Source organism: Callospermophilus lateralis, chromosome 19 (assembly GCF_048772815.1).
Source record: "Callospermophilus lateralis isolate mCalLat2 chromosome 19, mCalLat2.hap1, whole genome shotgun sequence".
Lineage (NCBI taxonomy): Eukaryota > Metazoa > Chordata > Mammalia > Rodentia > Sciuridae > Callospermophilus > Callospermophilus lateralis.
In genome coordinates, this window is record NC_135323.1 from 28,714,490 (window position 1) to 28,739,286 (window position 24,797).

Sequence of the window (24,797 nt, forward strand, 5' to 3'; positions counted from 1 at the left end):
CTCCACCTGCTCAGACTATCTGCACAGCAGGGGATCAAGAGTGTCCCCCATCCTGCTGTGGCAAGTGTGATGCTGCAGCCTGTGTTCTCCCCATATGCCAGGTCCTCCTGTGCCGGCTCCGCACGCTGTAGCTCTCTCTGGGCCCTGTTTGGTGCCCACTCCACAGTGGCTGCTCCTGGCTCCACCCTCCTTATTCAGCCCTCTCTCCTGGGTTGCCTTTGCCAGCTATGCCTTCTCACACCTAAATTTCAGTAATTGTGTAATTACATTGTTTTTTCCAGTACTGGGAATTGAACCCAGAGGCACTTTATCACTGAGCCACATCCCTTATCCTCTTTATTTGTCCAGACAGGGTCTGACTAAGTTGCCCAGGCTGGCCTCAAACTAGTGATCCCCTGCTTCAGCCTCTCAGGTAACTGAACTTCAGGTGTGTGCCACCGTGCGGAGGTGTAATTACTTACTGATGCTCACACTCCTGCCAGACTCTAAGGTCCCTGAGGGCAGGAGCCTAGCTGGCTGCTGCTGTATCTCTTCGGCGCAGCCCCAGTGACACCAGGGAGACGAGGGTCATGGCACTTTGGAAGAAGAATGTGGTGTGGCTAAAGGAGGATATTTCCAAAAAATGTCTGTCAAAATATTCTCAAAATTGATTAAGAAATGAGGAGTGATCTGGTGGCAAATGACAAAGACCAGAAATACCAATCTCAACCATCTTGACTGTCAGGACAAGGACTGTCCAACGCTAATATGTATCTAAACGTTACCCGGAACACGAAGGAGGTCACAGAAACCCTGGATGGGGAAGGCACAGAGAGAGGAGCCAAGTCACGCGTCACGTCAGCTCAGCTTTCTCCCTGTGACCAGCCAAGCAGGCCATGGAAGGGGAGTGGCAGGAGGGCAGTGGGCAGGCGGAGGGAGATCCCATGCTCAGGCTTAGGAGGTGGGACGCTAGTAGGATGGCTGTTCACTGAATGCTGATGCTGGACACTGAGCACTGGCCACAGAACCAAAGGCCTCGGAGGGCACGTGCTGGCTGGACGAGCCCGAGTGCCAAGGGCCATGTAAACATCCACGTGGGCACGTCATCCTTACAGAGCGACTCCAAGCTGCACAGGGCTCAGAGCTATCAGCTGCTACAGCAATGGAGGGTGCATCTGGCTCCCTCACAACTGGTATTGCCTAGTGCTCCTCAGGGCTAGGCGGGCCCTCAGGGGACTGCCCACCTCCAGAACTCGGCTCGGTGTAGACAGGTGAAGCCGCGCCAAGCGATTCCAGAGCGTGGTGGAAGGAATGCTGTGGCCACTAACTTATGCATTCGCTTGACAAATACTGGACAGATAAGAGGGACATGATGAGGGACAGGACCATGCTGCCTCAGCACTGTCGGGTGGTCATGGGGGGGTGCATTCTGAGAAATGTGTCCTTAGAGTCTGGACACAAGACAGAGCATGAACACAAACGAAGACAGCCAGGACGTCACCCGCCGATTGATTCTTACAGGGCCACCGTTAGGTATGTGGCCCATCGCTGACCAAAATGTCACTTATGCAGCCTGTGAATGTAGTTGCAATAGTGGTGAATACAGGGTCTTGGGCTCAGAGTGTGTGTGTGTGTGTGTGTGTGTGAGAGAGAGAGAGAGAGAGAGAGAGAGAGAGAGAAACACACACACACACACACACACACACACGTATTGGGGTGGATTAGGCTAGACCTGGGGGGTCAGGGCACACTGTGTCAGGGAGCACAGTCATGTGGAGATGTAAGGCGGGACAGGTGGGTGATGGGAGAAGGGCAGAGCGACTCAAGTCCTGGCCTGACTGCAGAGTGCAGGGAGGAGCTGGGATGGGAGCAGAAACGGGAACGAGACACATTCTTAGTGGAATGGCCAAGACTTGGTGACCGAATGCCCTGGCATGAACAGCTGAGGGCAGGAGGTGCTGCTCAATAGAAAAGGATGCTGGAAGGGGACGGCTTCCGTGGGCCACGCGGGGTAGGTGCAGGTGCCTGCTATTGTGCCAGTTTAGCTCAGGAGGCAGCTGAACCTACAGGCCGACGCTCAGGAGTGAGAGCTAGATCAGAGGTAAAGCTGCAGTCACTAGGGTGACCCTGTGAACCTGATGCTGAGGACTCTGGCAGGAGGGAGGCTTTCAGCCTGCTGACAGGTTCGCTGTTCACCTTGTCGCACCTGCTGTGCCCCAGATGCTGGGCAAGAGCAATAAAGCAAAGCCCTAGCCTCCAGGAAGAGTCCCTCTAGTGGGGTCAGCAGAGGAGAAACAAGAAACAACAAATAAGATTTGGGAAAGGAGGCAAGTGGCGGCTGACTGGTCAGGTCTCTGCCAATCCCTGGCTGCATGGGTCTGGAGCTCCGCCCCTTCCTGGGGCAGCTGCCCACTCTGCCTGGGTTGCTGGAGCCCAGCCACGTGGCACATAGCTGAAATACCTGTCAGCTTCCTCCAGTTTCCTGAGATAACGTGAGTTGCTGCCTCTTGTAACCTGGAGAGCTTAACACACCCACAGCGCTTCTGGGTTCCATGGGGCCGACAGTCAAAGCACAAGATGGTCAGACACCTTGACCCCGCCTAGCCATGTGGCCGTCAGTAAATGCAAGGCTATTGACCAGGCCCTTCCTGTAAGCCTCAGCCACAAATGACTTCATCTGAGCAAAAAGCCGACTTCAGAACAGGTAGAGCGCTCTGGGCACCCTTCCTGCTCTTTAAGTGCTTTGTCAGATGGGTCAGACCACAGCATCTGTGGGAAGTACCTAGGAGGTGGAGGCAGAAATGACCTACGTGGAATGCAGATATATTTTGATTGACTTTATTATTATAGGAAAACTTCAATCTTATTTAGTCCTACCATCTAAAATTTAAAATGTGAACTTTAATTCTCCAGCCCCAAATGATAATTAGGAAGATCACTGATGTAGGAAAAATGCTTATGGTATGATATTAAATGAAAAGAGCAGAATGTACATCTAGAGCCACACTGTGATCAAAATTCTATGAAGTTCGTATACAGAAACGAGCAGGGCCTGATTGGGCAAAGCACATGGGGTAAGGAAAACTGTCTCTTTGTATTCTATGGGGAATTAAGGCACAAAGTAACTGCAGACAAAGAAATCTAACATGCTCCATTAGGAAAGTTTATGAGGGAAACTCAGTACAAAGGAGAATAGGTTTTTTAGAAAACAACAGTTTTTGGCAAAGGCGAATTGAGTCAGCCTCCTTGCACTAAGTCCCCAAGATGACAGATACCGAGTTCTTGGCAGGAACACAAACTTGAGAGACCCTGCTGTGAGGACAGGAGCTGGTGAGAATGGGATGGAACAGAACCCACGCATGTGGGCAGGAGGAGCCAACAGAACACTCAAAGAAGCAAGTCTGAAAACAGAAAGTCGAACTGATCAAAGTCCAGGCTGCAGTTTTCAGGTAAATTCTTGAGTCAGTGTGGAAATGACATTCTCGGATGTCACCTTACACCCAAGAAAACAAAAGTGGTGCCCACTCATCTGCTGACACCCGAGGAACAGAGCACCCTGGGTACTGAAGAGCCCATCTACAGTGAAGGGGGCACCTTGTAAGCTCTGGTCAGTCTTCAGGAAACCCCTAGTCAGATACAAACTTTGGCAGAAAATCCTAAGGCCAGAATTTACAACTAAGAGTGCAATGAGTTCCTCAGATGACAAAAGGTGAGAACAGAGAAAAGCATTCCTGGCTGTCCCCCTAACCTGCTCCACTCTACAGACAAGAAAACAAGAGATCCAAGCAGGAAAAGGAGTACCATCAAGACCTAACAAGAACATGGTGGGAGACTTGGTCTCCTCTCTCCCTGTCCAAAATGCTTTCACCTGTCCCTTGTTTGTTGTGGCTTCTATTAACCTAATAAGCTCAAGGGAAGACAGCAGACATCATGGTGGACATAAAGTGGGACATGTACAGGTGCCAATGGCATTCAGAGAGTTACTGGTAAGAGCAAACATGCAGCTTCCACCAAGGGGAAGGTGGCGGTAACTGGTTTCCTTGTCACACATATGTGGTTCCTAATTTCCTGATTAAAGTGTCTCCAGGAGTGAGGTGGGACCCACATGATCATGTCCACCACCCCTTAAGTAGGTCTAAGGCACCTGGGAGCCGAGAAATCACAAACAGAACCGCAGGCTCAAGGCACTCTGAAATCTGCCTCACTTTTCTAAAATAAGGACTTGGGAGCCTTCACCTCTCAGAATAACTAACAAGTATTATTTATATTTTAACCTTTAGCTCCTTTAAAAGAGTTATAGCTAAGGGGACTGTCAGCTTTGACCCTCCAATGGAGACTGGCCAGGGGTCACTGATCCTGGATAACCCAGGAGGGAGGGGCCACTCCTCAGGTCCCTCAGGCAGCACCAGCACACACAGGGAGGTGGCATGTCTGCTGTCCGCTAGGTGCAGCCTTCTGCACCCAGAATTCGCAGCTGCATCCAGTGGTCACGCGCAGGGATTCATGTGTGTGGAAAATCCGGCTCCTAGGACTCCCTGGTTTTCCTGAGGAACTGGCGCTGCCCGAGACCTGCAATTCCCCAGATTCCATGTCCTGCCAGTGGGCTGCAGGGCCAGGCTTACCTGGAACGTCGATCAGTCTCTTGTAGACATTCAAGAAGGCCGCCTCAGCCTCTTTGCTTCTTTTACTCAGTGCATCAATCTGAAAGGGAAGGAAGGAAAAGACAAAGAGCTCAAAATTTGTCAAGAGGAAATTTAAAAGTCATTCTGTACCTTGTGAGTCCCCACGGCAGATGGAAGTGAGATTCTCCCTGCAGACGCTTTTCCACCAGCCTCAGCCTCTTCGAGAAGTACCCGCAGCCTCCTGGGAGGAGGCAGTCCCAGGGGCCAGGACCTGAGGGTAATGGGCAGGGCTGAGGCTCTGGGTGGGGCTTCCCACTCGGGCTCTCAGGTCTCTGTCCTCCGTGTCCAAGCACAGACACAGCTGTGACTGGGGCAGGGCAACAACGGCCCAGGAGCTCAGGGGCTGGAGAGGGAAACAGGCAGGCCAACAAGCTAACCTCTGCCAGGGTAGAGCCGTGGGGACACAGAGAAGGGGACACTAAGGGAAGTCGGGGACTTCTGACCAGAGTCCTCAGGAACAAGTCACCAGGGCGGACAGGGGGAACCATGCGTCAAAGGGCAAGAACACAAACAGGGCACTTCTCAAACTGGGGATTCAGAGATCCCCCTTGAGAATTTTATGACAGCCAAGGACATCCTCCTAGTGCACGTGCGCATGTGGAGTTATGCATTCTCTTAGGACCCTCTCGTGTCCGACTGTGTTCCAACCACAGGACCAGTTAAGAACCCACAGACAGGGCTGTGATGTGCCATGGAACATGGGGGATCAGTCTGTATTTGATGGGGGAACACTGACACAGCTTAGGCCATGGGCGAGGTTCTGACGGTGGCCAGGGCCAATCTGTCCCTGGAACAGACCCAGATGCACTCATTTTCCCCAGTGCAGGCTTCTATTGGTCAAAGAAAGTGAGGTAGGAAACCCCAAAGTGCATGGGACAGACACCCAGAGTCCCCAACCCCTGGGTCACCTCGTTTAGTGCTTAGCTCATGTACAATCACTGGAACAGCAGATCATTTTTTATACCTGAAGCATGCAAGACTTTACATGCACAAAGTTCACAATGACTCGGGAAAAGGACACCAAATCACATCCTCCTCCTGTCCCCCTGTAGAACTACGCTCTCTGCCTCAGATGTTAAAGAGGCAGGGCCTGTGGCTTAATTACAGAGCCTTTCACCTGAACCAACCCACAGTCTGTTAGGGGTGGCGAGGCCACCTGATTAAGGAGGGTGAGCAGCTGAGGGGCAGGAGGTGCCTGCACCCGGGGTCTGGGGAAATCTCACAGCAGAGGCAGCAGCAGAAGCCCTGCCAGCGCCCCCCATGCCCTGCCCCGAACGCCAATCCAGATCAGGTGCTTAGAACTCAGACCCCTGTTTTTCTCCCATGAAACAAGATTGTGATTCAGGTGTCTGGTGAGGTGGGGTTCATGTAAGGACTTTTAATACAAGACAGGTCTCCCTGTATTTTGAACAAAAATCTGTCCCCTTTGACTAATAGCATTCACACTTATGGTATAATTGGAAAAATATTTAAAAATTTGAGAAGGAAATTATACTTATTTCTTTCACTGGTATGTTTTCAATGTTTTTCCTAATAAAAATCAAGTTGCATGAAACTCAAGCACCTAGGAAGACTCTAGAGAGAATGGGGATCAGTGGTCGGCTAGGCTTGGGGGCAGGACGAGGGGGGCAGTTGGAAGATGTGGGCTAAGGGGCGTGGGTTCTTTTGGGGTGGTGAACGTGCCCTATGATGGCCCACAGTGATGGTCACCATGTGTGAATCCACAGAAAGTCAACGAGCTAGACTAAGCGGTGAATTCTATCTCCATAAAGCTGTTTGAAACATGTGTGCACTTGAACTCAAACCATACGCAAACTTCTGCGCAGCGTTTTCTTTCACTGACGCATCACACATCTTCCTCAGAGCTACTACACACAGCGCGAGTCTCTAACACCATTGCAACTGCCCAGCCCCACACGCCAGGTCTGCTGGAGAAGTGGACCTGGAGCCGCCTCTTGGGCACCTGCACTGCCCCCACCTGCCTGGCTGCTCTCACAGTGCCACACCGAACCCCCTTCACTCAGTCAGGCCAGGCCCAGTGGGCCCCTTGCTTCCCAGGGACCCCACAGTGGATCCACAGGTGACCATCCCCTCAGTAGGCAAAGGATGGGATGTGGAGACCTCCTGAACTTCCATCTGGTTGTTCGTGGGCATGTGGGTGGCACACTGGGGACGATGATGGGCTGAACTGTAAACACATCTCCCAAGATGCTGGAGCCTTAGCCCCCGTAGCCGTGAAGGCAACCTTATTTAGAGACAGACTTCACAGGTGACCAAGCTGAGGTCATTATCATAGGCCTCATCCAGTGTGGCATTATAAAAAGTGGAAACGTGGACACAGGGAGAATGTCACGGGACAAGGAGGCAAGATGGTGATGGCCAAGGACTGCCAAGGACAGCTGGCAACCACCAGAGGCTGGGAGAGGGCCCAGGCTGTCCTCAGGACCCACAGAGGGAACCAGCCTGCCTGCACCCCTGACCTTGCCCTTCAGTCTCCCTCACTGGGACCCTGAGCCTTCCCTTCCCTTTTTCCACGATGGCAAGCAAGTTCAAAGCCATTCCCGCAAGGAAAAGGGCAGGCCAAATGGGCTTCATTAACCAGTGGACTAAGCAGTGCCTTAAGAGATGCTGACGGTTCATTCCACGTGCAGCTGAGTTTCTGCCTGGTGAGACCCTCCCACCCCTCCTGAGCCGCAGAACTGTCTGGAAGCATCTGTCCACTCGGGGAATGCTGACACTCCCTCTGAGGCTTCATACTCCTGGTTCTTCCCAGGGCCACTGCCCTGGGCCACAGAGAGGCCCAAGTCTGGGCTCGGGTCTGCCTCCCTCCCAGTTCAGCTTTCCTGTGGGGATTTTCACAGACCCGTTGCTGTGGCCCATCATTTCCCATGTCAGCCTCCTGCTTGCTTGGCATCTCTGTGCACAGAGGACTCACCTGTGCTTTGAGACCCAGTGCGAGCTCCACTTCCCCCTGCTAACACTGCCAGCGTCCCTCTGGCTGGCGGTGACCCCAGTGTGGGGGGAGGGTGTGCCCAGACACTGGAGCCTAGCTGGCTGTGCATTCCAGCTGCCAGCGCCGGGCTGTCAAAGAAGCTAACACAGGGGGAGTGCCTGGTGCCATCCACAGGATGAGCCATGGGACACTGGCTTTGCCCCATGGGAGAGCGTTTCTTCCTCCAGGTGTCCATGCAGTTCCAACCCAGGGAGTGGGGACTCTTGCCTGTGACCCTTATCATTCAGAGAGGGAGGCGAAAAAGAGATGGTGGCACTCATCTTCCTGCCCTGCAGTCACTGCCTGCCTGCCTGCACAGTGCTCAGGGCCAGGGCTGCGATCCTGGGAGGCGGGAGTCACCCAGGGCAACTGGATACTCAAGGGGAGAGGGGTGACCAGAGAGACCAGGGCTAAGGTATGAAGGCGTGATCCGCAGAGTCAGGACCCCAAGTCGACACGCAGCTTCCTCATGTGCATGCCCGAGGGAGGGTTCTTAAGCTACTGTGCCCACCCCCATAGCCATCTGGGACAGGTGGCGAGGACAGAGGTGCCACTGCTATGCAGAACTCGGGCAGATCCAGGCCACTCAGACGCTGGCCTTGGCAGAACCTGTCCTGCTTCAAGAGGGCCCCGCCTGCTCAGCACTCCAGCCACACCCGGTCACTCCCTGTTCCCTGAATACCCGAGTAATTTCCACTCAGCCTGGAAGGCGCCTCCTTGGAATGTCCCCTGATCTGCAGGGTCAGTGCAGATCTATCTCCCAGCGACCATCCCATCCCCTGAGTGCCAGGACCACAGAGAAGGCTCCTCCCCCAGGAGATCCCAAATTCCTTGAAAGCCCAAACCAGACTGCATTCCCAATGACCTACCCTCCCAGGAGCTGCGCACAGTAGGGGTCTGACACATTTCTATCCTGTGAATGAAAATCCACTTCCACGGGCCAGAAGTGAACAAATGGGTTTAAATCTTCATGGAAATGCTCCAGATGTAAAGAGCCCTCTGTCCTGAGCACTTGCTTACTATGTGGTAGCCTGATGGCCTGTAGGAAGCATCTTTCCTATGCACCGCCACCCCCCTCCGCCCCACAGTGAGTCGAAGGGCCTCAGGCCAGCAAGTGCCCAGCAGCTTGTACTGCACAATTCTTGGACAGTGTTGAGTGTGGCTTTTTGTGTAATTTAAATACAAGTGTCTACATGGAGGTATTTTGTTCACCTCTCATACAATCCATGTTTGCTGACGGTCCTCTAAACTACCCGGAGTCCAGGTTGGCAAAGCTCTGAGCTTTAAAGGGATAGGACAGTGCCTGAGTGTCTTGGTGGCAGCAGAGCTGAGCTGTGGGGTTTCAGGAGTCACGCAGAATAGGTGTCGCTGCTCCCTGTCACGGCCTGCCTGCCCTCTGAGGGGCTTTACACATCTCTGTCCACATGGGAGCTTCTGTGCCCCTCTGAGGTCAGGCGTGGTCACGTGAGATGCTCTGGAGGAGGGCAAGAATGCCTACACCAGACCTGAGCTCGGATTCAAGAGCCACTCCCTGGTTCCGCCTTGGTGCTCATCTCCATTGCTGTGAGACCAGGAGTGGCTTCTTCCACTGGGACTTGTGACAGTAGACAACGCAGGTCCCAGGCAGAATCACATCACCTTGCAGCCAATGTGACCAGAGACAGTCTTTAATTGCCACTGGCTTTGGAGATGTGGGGTTGTTTGTTACTGCAGCAGATTCCAGTGAAGGCTGCACTGCAGGTCCCCATCTGCCACGGGCCATCTCTAGAGACGGCGGTAAGAAGTGAAAACAAGGGACAGAAACCAATGAGGCCCAGGACTTTGGCTTATTGTTTACTCTGCAGCTTGCCTGCTTACTCCTGTCAGGGCAGGGAGCGGGAAGGTAGTATCCTAAGGCAGAAAGGCACGGGCTTGGGACGCAGGGCACTGGCTTTTGCTCCAACAGCACCTGGAATTCTGGGCCAGCCACAGCCTCTGCCTCTTTGAATCTTATCTTCCACATCTAGGAAAAGGGGACTGGCGAGGACACTGGTCCTGGAGGAGGCTGGGGTGGGGCAGACGGGACGACAGTGCAGAGCAAGCCTGGGCTGGCTGGAGACTGTGGTGGACTCCTGGTATCCTGGGAAGGAGAGCTATGCGCAGCCACCTAAGCTGTCCACGTGAGAGAGATACCACGAGGAACATTCACAGGCTTGGAGCACCAGCCTCTGTGAAGAGCCACTGCCCGAGGTGGCCTCCGCTGGCACTGGCAACGTTTGATGCACACAGGCCCTCTCTGCCTCCAGCTTCCCGTCAGGCCCTCCTCGGGTCTGCTTATGCCTTAAAATGACACCCTACGAAGCCCCTGCCCCACACTGCAATGGAGACTGATGTCAGGACTGTGCAGAGTGTCCCCTGCTTCTCCTCCAGTGCTTCAGCCTCCAGTGAAGCCCCTGCCCCCGTGACTTCCAGGTGGACACTGCAGACCAGCACAGACCAGCACCCATAGCCAGCCCTCACTGTTGCCTCTCCTTGCCACCAAACATGATGCGTCCTCCACAACGGCCCTGGATCCCCTTTCCAGACTCCAGGAAGAGCCACGTGGCCACCCTGCCTTAATGGTGTCTCCTCACCAAGGCCTGGGCTGGGGCTCGCGCCCTGCATGACTCGGCCTTGCCAGACTCCCTCGGCTGGGTGTGCAGGCTAGCCTCTCCCACGCCTTCCACCTCCCCGTGGATTCCTTTACCAGGAACACAGCACCCTGCCCTGGCCACCAGAGAAATCCACCCTCCCTTGGAGAGCTGGTCTGGGGGGCGCTTCTTTCTTGAGTCCCGACTCCACCAGGCACAGCTGCTCTCTTGGTCCTTCTGCCCTGAGCATCTGTAACCTCTACCCATTTCCTACCCTGTGCCTCCCTCACCCCCCGCCCCCTGGTCTGCTGCAGCCAGGGCAGCAGTGCCTTCTCTGTCCCCTGCCCCGTGAGGGCCCCCAGGGCAGCTCAGGAGCCTGCCTGCTGGGCAGAGGCTGTTCAGGCCAAGGGCTCCTCAAACCTGATCTCCTGACACCCATGGCTTGGGGATCACAGTGGGGAGTTCCCTGTGATTAAAGGCTCAGAGGAAGCTTTTCCTGCCCCCAGCCAGTCTACCAGAGGGAAGCCCCAAGGGACACGAGGGACACGGCCAGGCTGTCTGTAGCTTGGGGAGAGCAAGCCGTGCGTGGCAGAGCAGGACGGCCTTGGCGAGGCCGAGGGGTGGCAGAGGGAGAAGAGGGCGAACTCCAGGGTGGAGGGGGTCAAACAGCTGGGTGGCGTGGCCTCCAACATAGAGAATGCTGGGTGGCGTCACGGCTGACGGGGAGGAAACTACTCTAGACCTTTTAGTGGGCAGAGGAAGGAATGTTGACAAAATGCCTGAAACTGAGCCTGGTGCTGGGCGGAGGCTGCGGACGTGCTATGCACTGGGGCATAGTGGTGACCCCAGAACCTCGCCTGGGGGTCCTAGTCAGCAGCAGCAGCACCCCCAGCTCACATTGAAGGAGGCGCTGGTTTGCACGCTGCTCCACAAGCTTCAAGGGACTGTGGGGAGCTCCCCGTGCCCTTGACAGCTGCCCAGACCAACTAGCCATGAGGCACACACAGAGGCCACACACCAGGGCCCGGGCTCCCCCAGAACACAGGACACAGCAAGGCTGGTCTGTCTGTGGGCGGGTGCCTTGCAGGCTCCGTGCCGTGGGTGCAAGGCACGCTCTTTGGGGCCTCCCCGGGCACAGGGCCAACCTGAGCCATGGAGCCAAGCTGCTCGTCTGCACAGTGGGGCGTCCTGGCTGTTTAAGATCAAGGTCACCATGGCACCTGATAGACAGGGAAGGAGCAGCCACGCACGGGGCTCCATTTCTCAGACGCAGGAGCCAACCATGTCATGCAGCCATCTCTAAGGACATGATGACCCCCCGCCACTGGGCACTGAGCAGCCTGGGCCACACTGGTTGGAAGAGCACGTGCTCTGAAGCAAAGAAACTGGGTGTCTGTGCTGGCTCTGGCACACCCCAGGGGGATGAGCCAGAGGCAGGGACCTGAAGCTGGCTCTGCCCTGGTCCCTCCATCTATGGGGTCAAGGGACTGACCCTCCTGCCCAAGTTGCCCTGACAACGAACCAGGATACCCTCCCGCGGTGACCACCGGGCAGCCCAGCCCACCCTCAGCACTCTCCTTCCACCATCAGCAGGCCTCCCCTCCACTGGCCAAGCAGGCAGAGGGCCAAGGGGCTTCGAGCTGGGGCCTGGACGCTAACAGCTGAGGGCGGCAAGAGTGCTAAGAAACCCCGCTGGCCTGGTCCCTGGGAGTTAGGAGCCGGTGACTTAGAAACAAGCAGACTATTACAAGACCTTCCGGATCCATGTCTCTGCAGGACCTCAGGCCACAGAGGTCAGCAGGAGCAGCAGCTCATGACACTGACTTCTCCCAGTCTCTGTCTGGCTGCAGGGCTTCTTCAAGGGCAGGGCCCGGTCCTCAGAGCCAAAGACAGTACCAGACATCAGCTGAGAGTGTCCAGTTCTGCCCAGACGGGTGCTGACAGGCCATGGCCGCACCTGTCTGGACACGGGTCCCTGGCAGGAGACAGGCATAGCCAGAACCGGGTGCTCCCTCTGGAGTCCGCTCACGTTGCCTGACGAGGGCTCAGCCTGCTACTGGCATGAGCTCCATGGGGAGATGAGGGGCCTGGAAGTGGGAGCCTCCACTGCATGCTGGCCACCCATGGGGCGAGGTGGAGAGGAGGAAAGCTGGAGACCAGTGTGAGAGCCCGCTGCCACCCTGCTCGGTTTCTCAGCGTCATGTTCCTTCCTGGTCTTCAACAACTGGCACCGTGCTGGGGGGGCGGGGGCGGTCCCACCTGTGCGACCTCAGCGCAGAACACGTAGCAGCGACTTCCTCTGGCTCAGTGTGGGGGCAAGCTCTGGAGGGCCAGGGTCTTGGAGACAAGGCCTGGAGACCCAGGAGATGAGGCACTGTCACAGGGAGAGGCTGGAGTCTTCTCGGTCACGGCCCGTGCCTGCCAGGCCTCCTGAGATGACAGCAGAGGCCCAGGAGAGGACGTACCTTGGAGACCCAGGGAACCCGGGGATGGGGGTGTGAGGCTGCAGGGAAGAGGGTGGCCCAAGAGGGGCAAAGAAACAGGAACCTCAACAAACACCTCCAGCCCACGCAGCTCAAGGCCCTTCACCACAGCAGGCATTCTGGCTGTCAACACGCATTTGACGCACTGTCATGGGGAAGGATTAGCTGTCCCCTTTCTCCCCTGAGGTAAAAGCTACAGGAGGGCAGATCACAGCTCACACAGCAGGGAACCCGCAGCTCCTCAAGGCTCTGCAGAGGTGGAGTCAGGCTGCCTGAGTCACTCCAGCCCATTCCTTCCTTCACCCCACATCAATCCAGGAGTGGCTACAGCAGTGCAAGGACCCTGCCTGTCCCTTCCTAGGGAGCCACAGCTCCTACTCCTACTGCCAAGGGAATAGGATGACGCAGTGGCCTTTCCCCCTCCCCACACCTTCTACCTGCAGCTAAATCACAGCAGGGGTGTGCTGAAGCCCCCAGAGGACAGACGCCTGAAATTTTAAAGCACAATTTTTATAACTAGATAAACGTGTGCAGAGTAAAAAAATTTCAAGTTATGGAAACATCTATAGCGTTCAGTAAGGTTGCAAGATCAAGGTACAGACACCTATCTTTCTATCCACCAATAATAAACAATCTCACAGTGAAATTGAGAAAAACAATCCCAGGTATAAGAGCATTGACCAAGGAAAAAATACTTAGGCATAAATTCAGCAAAACAAATGTTAAGCTTGCAACTGAAAACCACAAAACACCACTGAAAGAAGTACATTAAGTGGACATCTTTCCCCCATTAAGGACTCAATGATCGCGATGGCGATGGTCACCAGGCTGCCATGCAGACTGAGTGCGAAGCCTATCAAGACCCCAGCAGGTTGCATGGTGGAAACCAACAGAATGATCCTAGGATTCACATGGAAAGACAAGGGGTCCCAGACAGACGAAAACAACCCGGAAAAGAAAAGCAAAGCTGGAGGACTCCCACTTATTACAATCTATGTTAACCCAGACTATGGAGCTGTCGTAACGATCAACATAGAGACCAACGGAAGAGAAATGAGAACCAAGAAGACCTCACACCATGATCAACTGAGTCTGGACAAGAGTGGCAGGACCGTTTAATGGGGAAGAACAGCCTTCCAATAAGCAGGGCTGGGACAACTGGGTATCTACAAGCCAAAGAGCCAAGCCGATCCCCACCTCTTTACCCACCTGAGTTAATTAAAAAAAAAAAAAAAAAAAAAATCAACCCCAAATGAACCCAAGGCCCAAATGTAAAAACTGACACTATAAAATGCAAAGAAAACACGGGTATAAATTTTGACCTTGGTTTCGGCGATGATTTCTTAGATAGGACACCAAATGTATAAAGAACAAGAGAAAGAAAAATCGGACTTTGTAAAATTAAAAAAAAAGAAAAAAACTTCTGTGCTCCAAAGGACACTATCAAGAAAAGTTAAAGGACAACCCACAGAATGGGAGAAAGGTTTTGCAAATTGCATATGTGGTAGGAGATTTGTATCCAGGATATATAAAAGTCTCCCAGGACTCAACTCTAAAGATAATGAACTGGATTTAAAAATGGGTGAAGACCTGAGGAGTCAGCTCCCTACAGAACATGCCAAATGGCCAGCAAGCACGTGAAGGGGAGTGACATCAAGAGTTGTCAGGGAAGTGCAAATCAAACCACAGTGAGCCACGGTGTCATCCCACGGGGACAGCTGAGATAAGACAGATGGGACCTGTTGGAAAGGTTGGCTGGTGGTGTGGCCAAGCTGGGAGACATCTGGCAGCTCATCAAAATGTAACCACAGTTCCCACATCACCTGGCACCTGGTGACTCCACCCCTAGGCACACATGCAAGAAAGCACGAACAGAGACCCACATAGAAACTTGCATGTGCAGGCTCCCAGCAGCATATTCACCAGGGCCAAACAGGGGAAGACCAAATGGCTATCACTGATGGACAGATGAATAGAACACGGCCCACCCACACAGGGACGAAAAAGGACGGAAGTAGGGAGCCTTGCTGCCACACAGATGCTGCTCAAAGCCACTCCAAGTCAAAGAAGCCAGCGAGAAGGGCTCTTCCATTGTGTGACTTCATCTGCAGGAAGCGAGTGGAGGCCCAGCTCTGCAGCACAAGCAGGGCGGTGGCTGCCTGGGGTTGGGAGGTCACAGGGCCTGCCTGCTAAGGGCAAGAGGGTTCTTCTGAGCTAAGGAACTTGTGGGAGTGGACAGAGTGATGGTGTTCAACTCCATGGATACACTCACCATCACTGAATTGTACAAAGAGAAGAAAACCCCAATCAAAGAACACAGTGAACCGAGGGGCTCCTTCCCGTCCGCGCCTGGACGAGAGGTGCAGATTCCCCGGGCATCCTCCCGGAAACCTTTTGGAAGTGACGGCATCCACGCACACTGCCCTCCTCTTATTCCCAACACAGTGGGACAGGCACTCGGGACGCTGTTCGGCTGTACCTCTTTTGCATTCTGAAGGTGAGCTTGAAAGAAGGGGAGGGGGAGTTTCTCCTGTGCTGGGGGTGCTGCTGAGACATGCGAAAATGGAACGTTCTGTCCAGAGAAGAATTGGGATCTCAAGGTCCTTGCAGCAGAGGAGGGGATGCTGGGAAGTCCTGGGCACCCTGAGGATATCCATCGGGGGTGACGAGAAGGGGTCACTCTTTTTGTGACTGCAGTTCACAGGAGGCACTAGCCTGGGAAAGCGATGGAGCGGGCCAAGTTGGGAGGGCAGGTGGCAATCCCAGAGAGGTCAGGCAACAGAGGCACAGGGTCTGAGGGGGCATGGGCTCCCCACAGAGCTCTGGCCACAGTGGCTGAGGGCTGGTTACCTCCCTTGAGAGAGGGAGCAGAGGTGATGGTGGGTGGTGACACAGGCTGACTATTCCCTATCTGCCACACATGGTACCAGACACACTTCAGTTTTTCAAATCGGGGAATATTTGCATAGATTGTACTTGTTGAGCACCTCTGATCCAAAAAATGGAAATCGGAAATGCCCCCAAATCTAAAACTTCCTAAGAGTCATGTTGGTGGCTGAAAATGTTTGGATTTCAGGGCATTTCAAGTCTTAGGCTTCTGAATTAGGGACGAGCAAGCCTTGGCAGTGCTTGTGGGAGGGGGAAGTTCAGGTTTGGGAGGTGCCCTGAGGGGGTCCCATGAGGCCTGCTGGGAAGAGAGGCGCCAGCCCCAGGAACTCCAGGGACGCAGGAAAGGCAGTAGGAGCCCAAGTCACGGACCTGAGCGGTCGAAGGGATCTGGAGGACTGTGCGCCCAGCATGCTCTCCTGCCTGGATCTTTAGGTGTCTCCCTGCAATGCTGCCACAAGGGACTTTCCCTTACCCAGATGGCAGGGTGAGGGGTTTGAAAAGTTCTAGTCAAGGTCAAGCTGATCAATGATGATGTCGGGATTCAAATTCAGGTCTGTCTGACTCCCATTGGTGACCTGTCCATCTGGTCTTCTCCACCTCTTCCCACAGGGCCCTAGGAGGCCAGGAGTGTGGCGAGGACAGCAGTCTACATAGGGTGTCTACTCCCCATCAAGGATGCTAGGGAGGCCCCAGCCAGACCGGAGAACCCCCAGCTCCCCCCATCAAATGCCTCAGTTGGGGAGAATGCTCGGAGGCAGTGACACGTGTTTTCTGATTTTCGAGGAACTTGTGCTCAGACACTGGTCCCGGAAAGCAGCTGGCCACAGTCTATGGGTCAGATTTACCTCAAGTCCCCAGATAGCAGTGGTCTCGGCCTAGCAGGGACTCTTGCCCCAACAGCCCCAGGAAGAGAATCTCCCTGTCCTGCCCTGCCGACGCACTGACCTCTTTCTCTCTTCTTGGTTCATGGGAGCAATCCTGAGGCGCTTCTTTGAACTTACAGAATAAGCATGGGCTCTGGCCTTCCAGCTGCAGCTCCCAGGCTGACTGAGCAAGGCACCTGACCTCCCAGCCTGTCTGCGCCTCTCTGTAAAAGCGATCACACAGCCCCAGAGGGCCGGGCTGCTGGCAGAGGGAGAGGGACGACCCGAGTAGGGCACTGGCACATGCGGAGCTGGGCGGGCCCTCTGCTCACTGCCCGAGCGCCAGGCCAGAGCCACGGGCTCCAGGGGACTCACAGCCAGGCTGGTCTCCACATCCCACTGGTCATGGCCCATCTCCTGCCCCAGGCCTGTCTCTCCGGGCCAGAGAACAGGACAAGGAGTAATGGACAGCTACAGCCCAGGAGGGCACAGGGGCTGCTGGTGCATCTGGCTGGAAACAACACTTCGGAGCATCGTCTCCAGAGGCACGGAGGCCACACTCAGAACCCGCAGTTTAAGGTCCAGTGAACAGGGGTCCTGCCACTCCCGTGGGGACGAGTGGATGAGAACCAACAGGTCCGCGTGCTCGGGTTCACTCTGCTTCCCTCCCGCCAAGTTCCCCGCTCAGTCCACTTTCCATCTTTCAGGGCTGCTGTGGGCTTGTCTGGGCAGGGGCTGGACAAGCCTGTGACTCCCAGAGTCCCTATGGGAGGGAGGGCTCCTTCACTGGCTGGGGAGGTGAGCATGTTGTGACAGGGGTGGCCTCTGACCGGGCATAGGGAAGCTCAGGGGAGCACAGACGTCAGGGCTAGGCCAGGCCGTGAGGTGGGGAGCACAGTGTGCCTGGCGGGCCACTGCCCACACTTGCAGATGCCCATGATGCCCTGTGGCTCTCCTGCTCTCGTGCTGGGCACCCTGGCTGGGGTGCTGTGCAGTTGTACAGGGCTCTGCCAGCCACGGTTAGCAAGGGAGTGGGACAGAATCGGGCACACTGGTGGCTGTGAGGGATGTGGGTGCTCCAAGTTCCAACAGTGGAACTGCTGGGGCCTTGGTGGTGACCAAACGCCCTCCTCGGGCTCCTCCTCACTTAAGGAGTTACTGCACCGCATCGAGGGGACATCAGTACCAACGAATCCCCACCCAGTCTCAGTGTTTCCCTAGTAATTCACATTCCAAGATGCTCAAGCAAACGCCACGACTGGGCATTACAAGGTGGGCCACTTTAGTTGGGGGCAAATCTTGAGAGTCAGAATTCTAGTCTTCAGCCCAGTCTCCTCCATGGTCCCTCAATGTCCGCCTCGTGGGGACAGAGGCCTGAGGTCAGCTGAGTTGGCAAAGGTCAAGGCCAGGACAAGTTAGGCCTCGAACCTCAGAGCTCTAGGTTCAGTGCTCGGAGCTTCTTGCCCGAGTGTGGGCTTGGGAATGGAAGCAGGCAGAACCCCACCCACCTGTGCTCTGTGCAGCCCGCCCACCACAGCACCCTCCACCTGTCACCCACCCGACCACCCGTCACCCTCCCCTTTCCACAAACCCCCATCTACCACTGGGCAATCGTCACCCACCCCACCCTCCACCCACGCCCTCCTCTGTCAGGTCTCCCTCCGTCACCTACTACGCGTCAAGCACTGTGTGCGGGGGATGCAGATCGTGCCAAGCCTGAGGATGGCAGCGCTATGTTCCTTTGCCCTCCACACATGCCCACCCAACTTGGGACCCTGGGGCACACAGGTGTGTGGCAGATGGGCACTGATGAGAGGACAAAGGGCGGACCCGGTGCTGGAGGAGCTCAGGGTCTAGAAGAGGAGCCTGGCACCAGCGAGGCCACCCGGCCTGGCAGAGCTTCAGCACCCTCACCCCACCAGCAACACGGTCACTTCAGTGGTGACAAAGAAACAGTTTCTTGAGCTGCTGAGGAAGGGAAGTGGAAAGGGCAAGTCCTGGGGCAGCCTAAGGTGCCAGGTGTGCCCCGGCTCCCTGTTCTGGGCTCAGTCCCTGTCTCTCGAGGCCCCCATCTCCTTACTGTGACTACCTGGGCTCGCAGCTGCAGGGTCAGAGTGACGTGCCCAACATATCAGCTCCCTCTGTCATCCCAGGGATTTCTGGGTGTCCTTGTGTCCATGCCAACCAGTTCAGGTCAATTCTAGACACTCCCCAGGTACCGACCCTGTGCTGGGCACTGGGAGATACCGGCCACCCTCCCCCAGGAGCAGATCAGCCTTGAGCTGCCACTGAATCACAGTCATCGGGAGCCACCCAGGCAGCTGGCCCCCCGTGGGGCAGGTCCCAGGGTCGCCAGGCCAAACGACAGCTGCGAAGACCACCCCACCCAGGTTCCTGTTGTGAACATCCAAGAAATCTACTGCCGGCCACGAGAGGATGTTAAAAATAATTACCACTGAAAATATTAGATTTGCTCTGGATTGTTCATTACATGCGATGGTTTAATAGGGCTTTTATTGAATAGCTGCAGAGCGCTGGGCCGAGATCAATTTGCTATACACGCGGAATCCTGATGTCTGCTGTTGACTCCCCAACACAGAGCAATTTGTAACAGCGTCGGCTCGCTGTTGTTTCCAAAGCTCCTGCTACATCACAAGCATTTATTTCTGACCACAAAATTACATTTATTCAACAGAAAGCAGCTCCGGGTCTTTAAGAGGTTAACTGTGGAGTGCTTGGCTGTTCTCCAGCCTCGCGAGGAGCGCGCGGGCACAGTGGCCCCCGGCTCGCAGGCGGCAGCGCTGAGCGGTTGGCCGTGATTAATAGACTGCTGAGCGCGCGCCTTTCCACACGCGCTGCTCCTGCCCGGCTCCATAGATCACGGGCTCGGCCTCAACATATCTGACTGAAATTGAATTTGGCTTCTCTCTCAACCGTTCATTTCCTATGTTATGCAAGGTTATATCCTTTTCTGCATGAGCAGAACCAAACCAGCTGCAGCTTTGGAGGAGAAAACGTGCTTTCAATTACCAGGCTGGCCTGCTCCTGCGCCCGTCCTGCTGCCACTGACGGAGCCATCCCATAGCGACCTGCACAAGATGCTGCGCTCCTGAGGCCCAGGGACGCTGCACCCAGGTAATTAAACACACCCTCCCTATCGCCACCGTGACCACAGTGGCCACTGCCACTACACAGAAAACCACAGAACTCAGGGTGGCTGTGCTGGCTGAGACGCCAGTGCCCACTGAGGGCTCAGGACGGCAGCCTCCCGACATCCTGAAGCCAGAGCCAGGCAGCATGTCCTTGAGGTGCCCAGGGTACTTGGTACTGGCTGCCAGGGACACAGGGCCCTGAAATTTGCAGATGTCTGTGACATCCGTGGGCAGAGAACCAGCATTCAAAAGTACCTAGTGATGGAGAAAAGGTCTGCCCTGGCCCAGCCTCAGCAAGGCAAAGAGGAGACGCGGAGGCTAGGACAGGAAGTCTCCTGGCAGGTAAGGACCTCGAGGGAAAGCCGGAACTCGGCAACAGGAAGATAATCTGATTTGAAAATGGGCAGAGACCTGAGCACACATCTCCAGACAGAAGGCACGGGAAAGGCCAACAGGTCCATGAACAAAAATGGTCCAACATCGCTGATCCTCAAGGAGAGGCAAATCCAAAGGGTGAGCTCTCAGCTCAGGCCTGTGAGGACGGCTATGGTCAAAGGGTAACAAGAGCTGGGATCTGGTGACACTGGTGCTGGGGTGTAAACTGGCCCAGCCACCTGGGAAAACGGTATGGAAGGGTCACCTGATGCCGCAATCCACTACTGGGGACATCTCCAAAGCACCAGAAGCCACGATCCTGAAGCAGGTGCTACACCTCTGTGCTCCCTGCAGCACCTGGCCCACAGCCAAGGCACAGAGCCATCTAAATGTCCCAGCCCAGATGAACAGCACATCTGTAAAAGGAATACGACTCAGCATTAAAAAGTAAACTCTGTCATCACAACAGCATAAATGAACTCAGAGGTCCCTAAGCTCGGTGGAACCAGCCAGCCATGGGGACTGCGGCAGGCTGTCACTGTGTGAGGAATCGGGAACAGCCAAACTCACAGAAGCAGAGTGTGGCTGTGGGCGCAAGGGGCCGGGTCGGATGGGGAGCGAGTCGCTGGTCAAGGGCATAAAGTGTGAGTTCCAAAAGACCAGGGAGTTTTGGGGACCAAGTAGAGTGGTGACTGCAGGTGGTAAGACCCTACTGGGTGGATGAATTCAGCCGAGAGGGAGGCCAGATGTGCTCACGCGCACACACAGGGCCACCTCAAGAGGGATGGGCCTGCCAGTCAGCCCAATAGCAGGACTCCTTCCCAATGTCATGCTGTAAACAGCAAACACACAACTTGCATTTTGCCCGTACCTCAATGTAGCTGGGGTGGGGTGGGAGGTGACAGCAGTGACCCCTACGGGTGAGGCAGATGGAAGACTCCAGCACAGAGGAAAGGACAGAGGCGGGGACCAGAAGGGGCTCGGGAGACACAAGGCGAGCAGCTACCTGGTGCAGAACCCGGGGTTCGAGGGCTGGAAACACCCCTTAAAGCCAAGCCGTGGGGCACCTCCTGTGCCAATCTCAGCATCTGAGTGGGCACCATGTCGCTGAACCTACCTCGCAGGAGGGGCCTTTGGGAGACCTAGCCTGTTGGCCCTGGCAGCAGCCATGCGTGAGAACCAGAGGCAGATGGTCGGTTTGGTGTCCTACCCCAGGCCTGCTGTAATTTGGGGGTGCTGGGTGCTCCATTTTTGGAACCTGGAAGGTGATCCTCACGCAGCTCGTGTGGTGCTGGTCAGAGGCCCACTTTTAGGAACCTTGGATCTGGCCCATCCTTTTTCAGTGTCCATCTGACTTAATGCAGTACTTCCTAACTAAGAGCATGCCCGAGACAGAAACGTGCACACACGTGTGTGAACGTATGTACACACACGGGTGTTACTCTCTAGATTTCAGAAACTTGAGGCTTAGTTTAGGGCAAGTTAAATGCTACCACAAGAGTCATCTGTTAGGTTCAAAATCAAAAGACAGCCACGAGGCCCTGCAGAGCCCAGCAGGGAAGAGACTGCTGTGGCCAGGGCTCTGCAGCACCTTACAGGTGCTGGCACTTGGTTGGGCCTTGAGGAAGAATGGGTGAGAAGTAAGGTGCATGCCTGGCTGGTGGTCCTTGGGTCCTTGTTGGCACCCTCTTGGTGACAGGTCCCAGGCCCTTCAGTGCAGCTCTTCTGATACTTGAGCAGATCCAAGCTGCTGGGAATGAGCTCCTCTGCTCTGCAGGTGACAGCCAGCCTGCGCTGTCCACCACATCACCCTGGATGTCAGAGCTCAGGGGCTCTGGGCAGACACTCGCTGGGCCGCTCACTCACAGCTGTGCAAAGCAGGCAAGAGGCGGCCTCAGGAGGTGTGCAAGGTCACGGAGATAGTGAACAGCTGCGCCTGGACTGGGTCCCAGGTCGTCTGACTCCCTGTGAAGTGCTCTTTGGAATAAGCCACCCAGATGCCCTGGCTTTATTTAGAAACGGCCTTTAGATCTGAACATTGAACGTGGCACAGCTCGACAAACTTGGGCTGGGGACACACTGGAAACTCTTAGTCACTTTTAACTCGTTCATTGAGCATCTGCACAACTTTCTTCATTTCATCTATTACTTGATGAACATCTGTCAAGCAGCCTTGCTGACGTGTAGGCCTCTGCTCGCCATGCCACGGACCTCTCTGGGTCAGACCCCGTCAACACCGTGGCGCGGGGCTGGCCTGCTCTCTGTTCCAGCCTTGCCTGCTCCCCGTGAGCACTGGTCCCAGCTCTGAGCATAGCTCCTCACTGGCCTTCCCTCGGGGTCCCCCAGAGGCCTTCCTGTCGGCATCTGAAGCTGCCCTCTCCTTGCTGTGCAGGGTGGCCTGCTCGTGTCCCCACAGGACCTGTCACCAGCCGACGGCTTTTGTGAATGCCCATTCCCTTGGTCAGAACAGCAGGGACCTTGACCATATGCACTGCTACGTTCTTAGCTACTATTTGGCCCAGAGCTGAAAGCACGGCTCACAAAAGGCTTCACTGAGGGAGGAAGTGACCCACCAGCAGCAAACCAGCTCGGAGACCACGGCCGGTGCAGCAGTGAGGCCCAGGAGTGCTGAGTGCGAGGGCAGCACAGTCTTCAGTGCACAGGGAATTCCCACACTGCTCCTCAGTCCCTCCTGGGCAGTGCTGGCAGGTGATTCTGTCGTGATCCCACAGCAACCTGCCATCAACCCAGCCTCAGCTCCTCCCACAGCACACATCTGGGTTGCAGAGAAGCAAGGGACACAGTGTGGACATTTAAATACTCACAGGACAAAGTGCTGAGCTCCAGAATTTACGAGGGGACCAGTCTGACGGGCAGGGCGCCTAGAGCAGCCTGCAGAGCTCTTTTCCCAAGATGCACATCAAAGACGGGGCTGTGTGAGGTCAGTCACGGCGAGGCTTCACCTCCCTGCCCAAGTGGCCCCAGGGTGGGCCAGCGTCCAGGAACACGGGCTGGGGTTCCAGGGCCAGGCTGTCATCACTATCTGGTGACTTCGGGTAACGTTCCCTCTCTTGGGCTTGGTTGTGAAATGTGGTCAATGCGTCCATCCACCCATCCCAGCGCTGAGCTGCGCAGCGGGCACACCCAGGAGGCTGAGGGAGGGGACATACTCATGCAGAGACATGGAGGAAGGATCAGGAGCAAGGACAGGAGGACTTCACTGAGGCACACAGTTGGAGAAGGACCCAGACCCAAAGGATGTGCAGCACGGGCTTGGGCTGGGGGACACATGCCCAAAGCTGGTTGGAGACCTGGCGCAGGGGCGGTGCAGGGAGAGTGCTGGGAGGGGGCGGCGGGCAGCGGTTAGTGGTTAGGCCAGGGCAGGTGTAGGCCTGGGTCTTGGCTGTGTCTGCCTTTGGGCCACTGGAGAGCCCCTGCCAGGGGGTAAGCAAGAAGTGACCTAACCCTGGGTTCTGTATGAAGACTGGGGAGTGGGGGTGCTATAGCCAAGAACCCAGTTAGGAACCCACTGCAAGGGTCTGGGGATGACGAGGCTCAGACCAGCCTGCAAGTGGCAGGGATGGAGAGGACTGGAGGCCCCCAGAAGCACTGTGGGGGCAGGACAGCGGGGAAACTGCACCTATGGGAGCTAGAGGTGCCAAGTCTTCCAGACTTGGTAACTAGGTGACCGGAAGTCAGTTCCCAAGGAGAAGAGGGATGGGGAGGCAGGGACCCAGCAGGGGTGGGGGATGTGGCTGTGGGTAAAGCACTTTCCCCTGGAATGTGCAAGAGGTGACATCAACGGACAGTCTCATATGACTTGGCACTCAGAAGAGAAGGCCAGTGGGTGACAGGCATCTGCGTGTCACGTGGATGCACACATAAGCTCATAGAACAGAGATGCCATCTCCTCCAGGTCTGACTGCGGAGGAGGAATTGTCCACAGAACCCAGGACCACAGCCAGAGAGGCAGAGGGAAAGGCAGGGCGTGGCTATGGGAGGGCGGCTGGGTGCTGAGGAAGAGGCCCAACCCCGCATGTCCTCAAGGACGTCAGGCAGGAGGGACAGGTGGTTTTTGGGTGTGGGCACTCTTTGGAGAAGCCCAAGCTGGTGGGCAAAGGCAGCTTCCCGTCTCTCCCAAGGGGCTTGTGGGAATGTTAAGGAGAACACTCCTGGCACTGGCCAAGGCCAAACACACAGGAGAAGATACGCAAAACGGACACACCTGGGGACAGGTAGAGCAGCGAGGAGTGGGTCGTCTGTGCCTCAGCTGCACCTGGCAGGTAGCTCAAACTTAAGTGTCTGCTGGGTTTGCAACATGCTACCCAGCAAGGCACCTCGGATCATTGCCCACAGCACAGGGAAGGTTCCTCCCACCGCCCCTCCCTTCTCTCCTGAAGACCTTCATGTGGCAGGTGTCCTGCCCTGTACCCAAGAATCTGACATTTAGGCCCTGCCCAGGGCCGTGGACTTAATCAGCAGACACCACGTCCTCGGCCCTCCTCACTCCTGCGTGGAAACAGGTCCCCTCCTTCCTGCAGGCTCCATTTATGGGGAAAACTTTTATGAAATAAACTGTAGGCTTCCCTCTCGTCCACCTGCCCTTGACCATGGGCGCCTCGGCCGTGAACCTAACAGGGGCAGGAAACGTGGGACTCTCTCCCCTGAAAGGCCCACAGTGGCACTTCTTTGGTGTCACCTGAACATCACCAGCATGCTTCCCAGCTCCTGCCTGAGCGCAGGTACACCCGCACACCTGGGCCTGGGAGACGG

The 24,797-nt window shown here is 55.7% G+C and overlaps 1 protein-coding gene across 11 annotated transcripts in view; it reads right to left on the minus strand.

The window, feature by feature from the left end:
- Cux1 (cut like homeobox 1) overlaps positions 1–24,797 on the minus strand; it is a 315,533-nt gene that overhangs the window by 139,990 nt on the left and 150,746 nt on the right. For all 11 annotated transcript variants that reach the window (XM_077106064.1, XM_077106063.1, XM_077106062.1 and 8 more), the window contains exon 4: positions 4,602–4,680. In XM_077106064.1, coding sequence (XP_076962179.1) covers positions 4,602–4,680 — 79 coding nt within the window. The remainder of the gene's footprint in view (positions 1–4,601; positions 4,681–24,797) is intronic.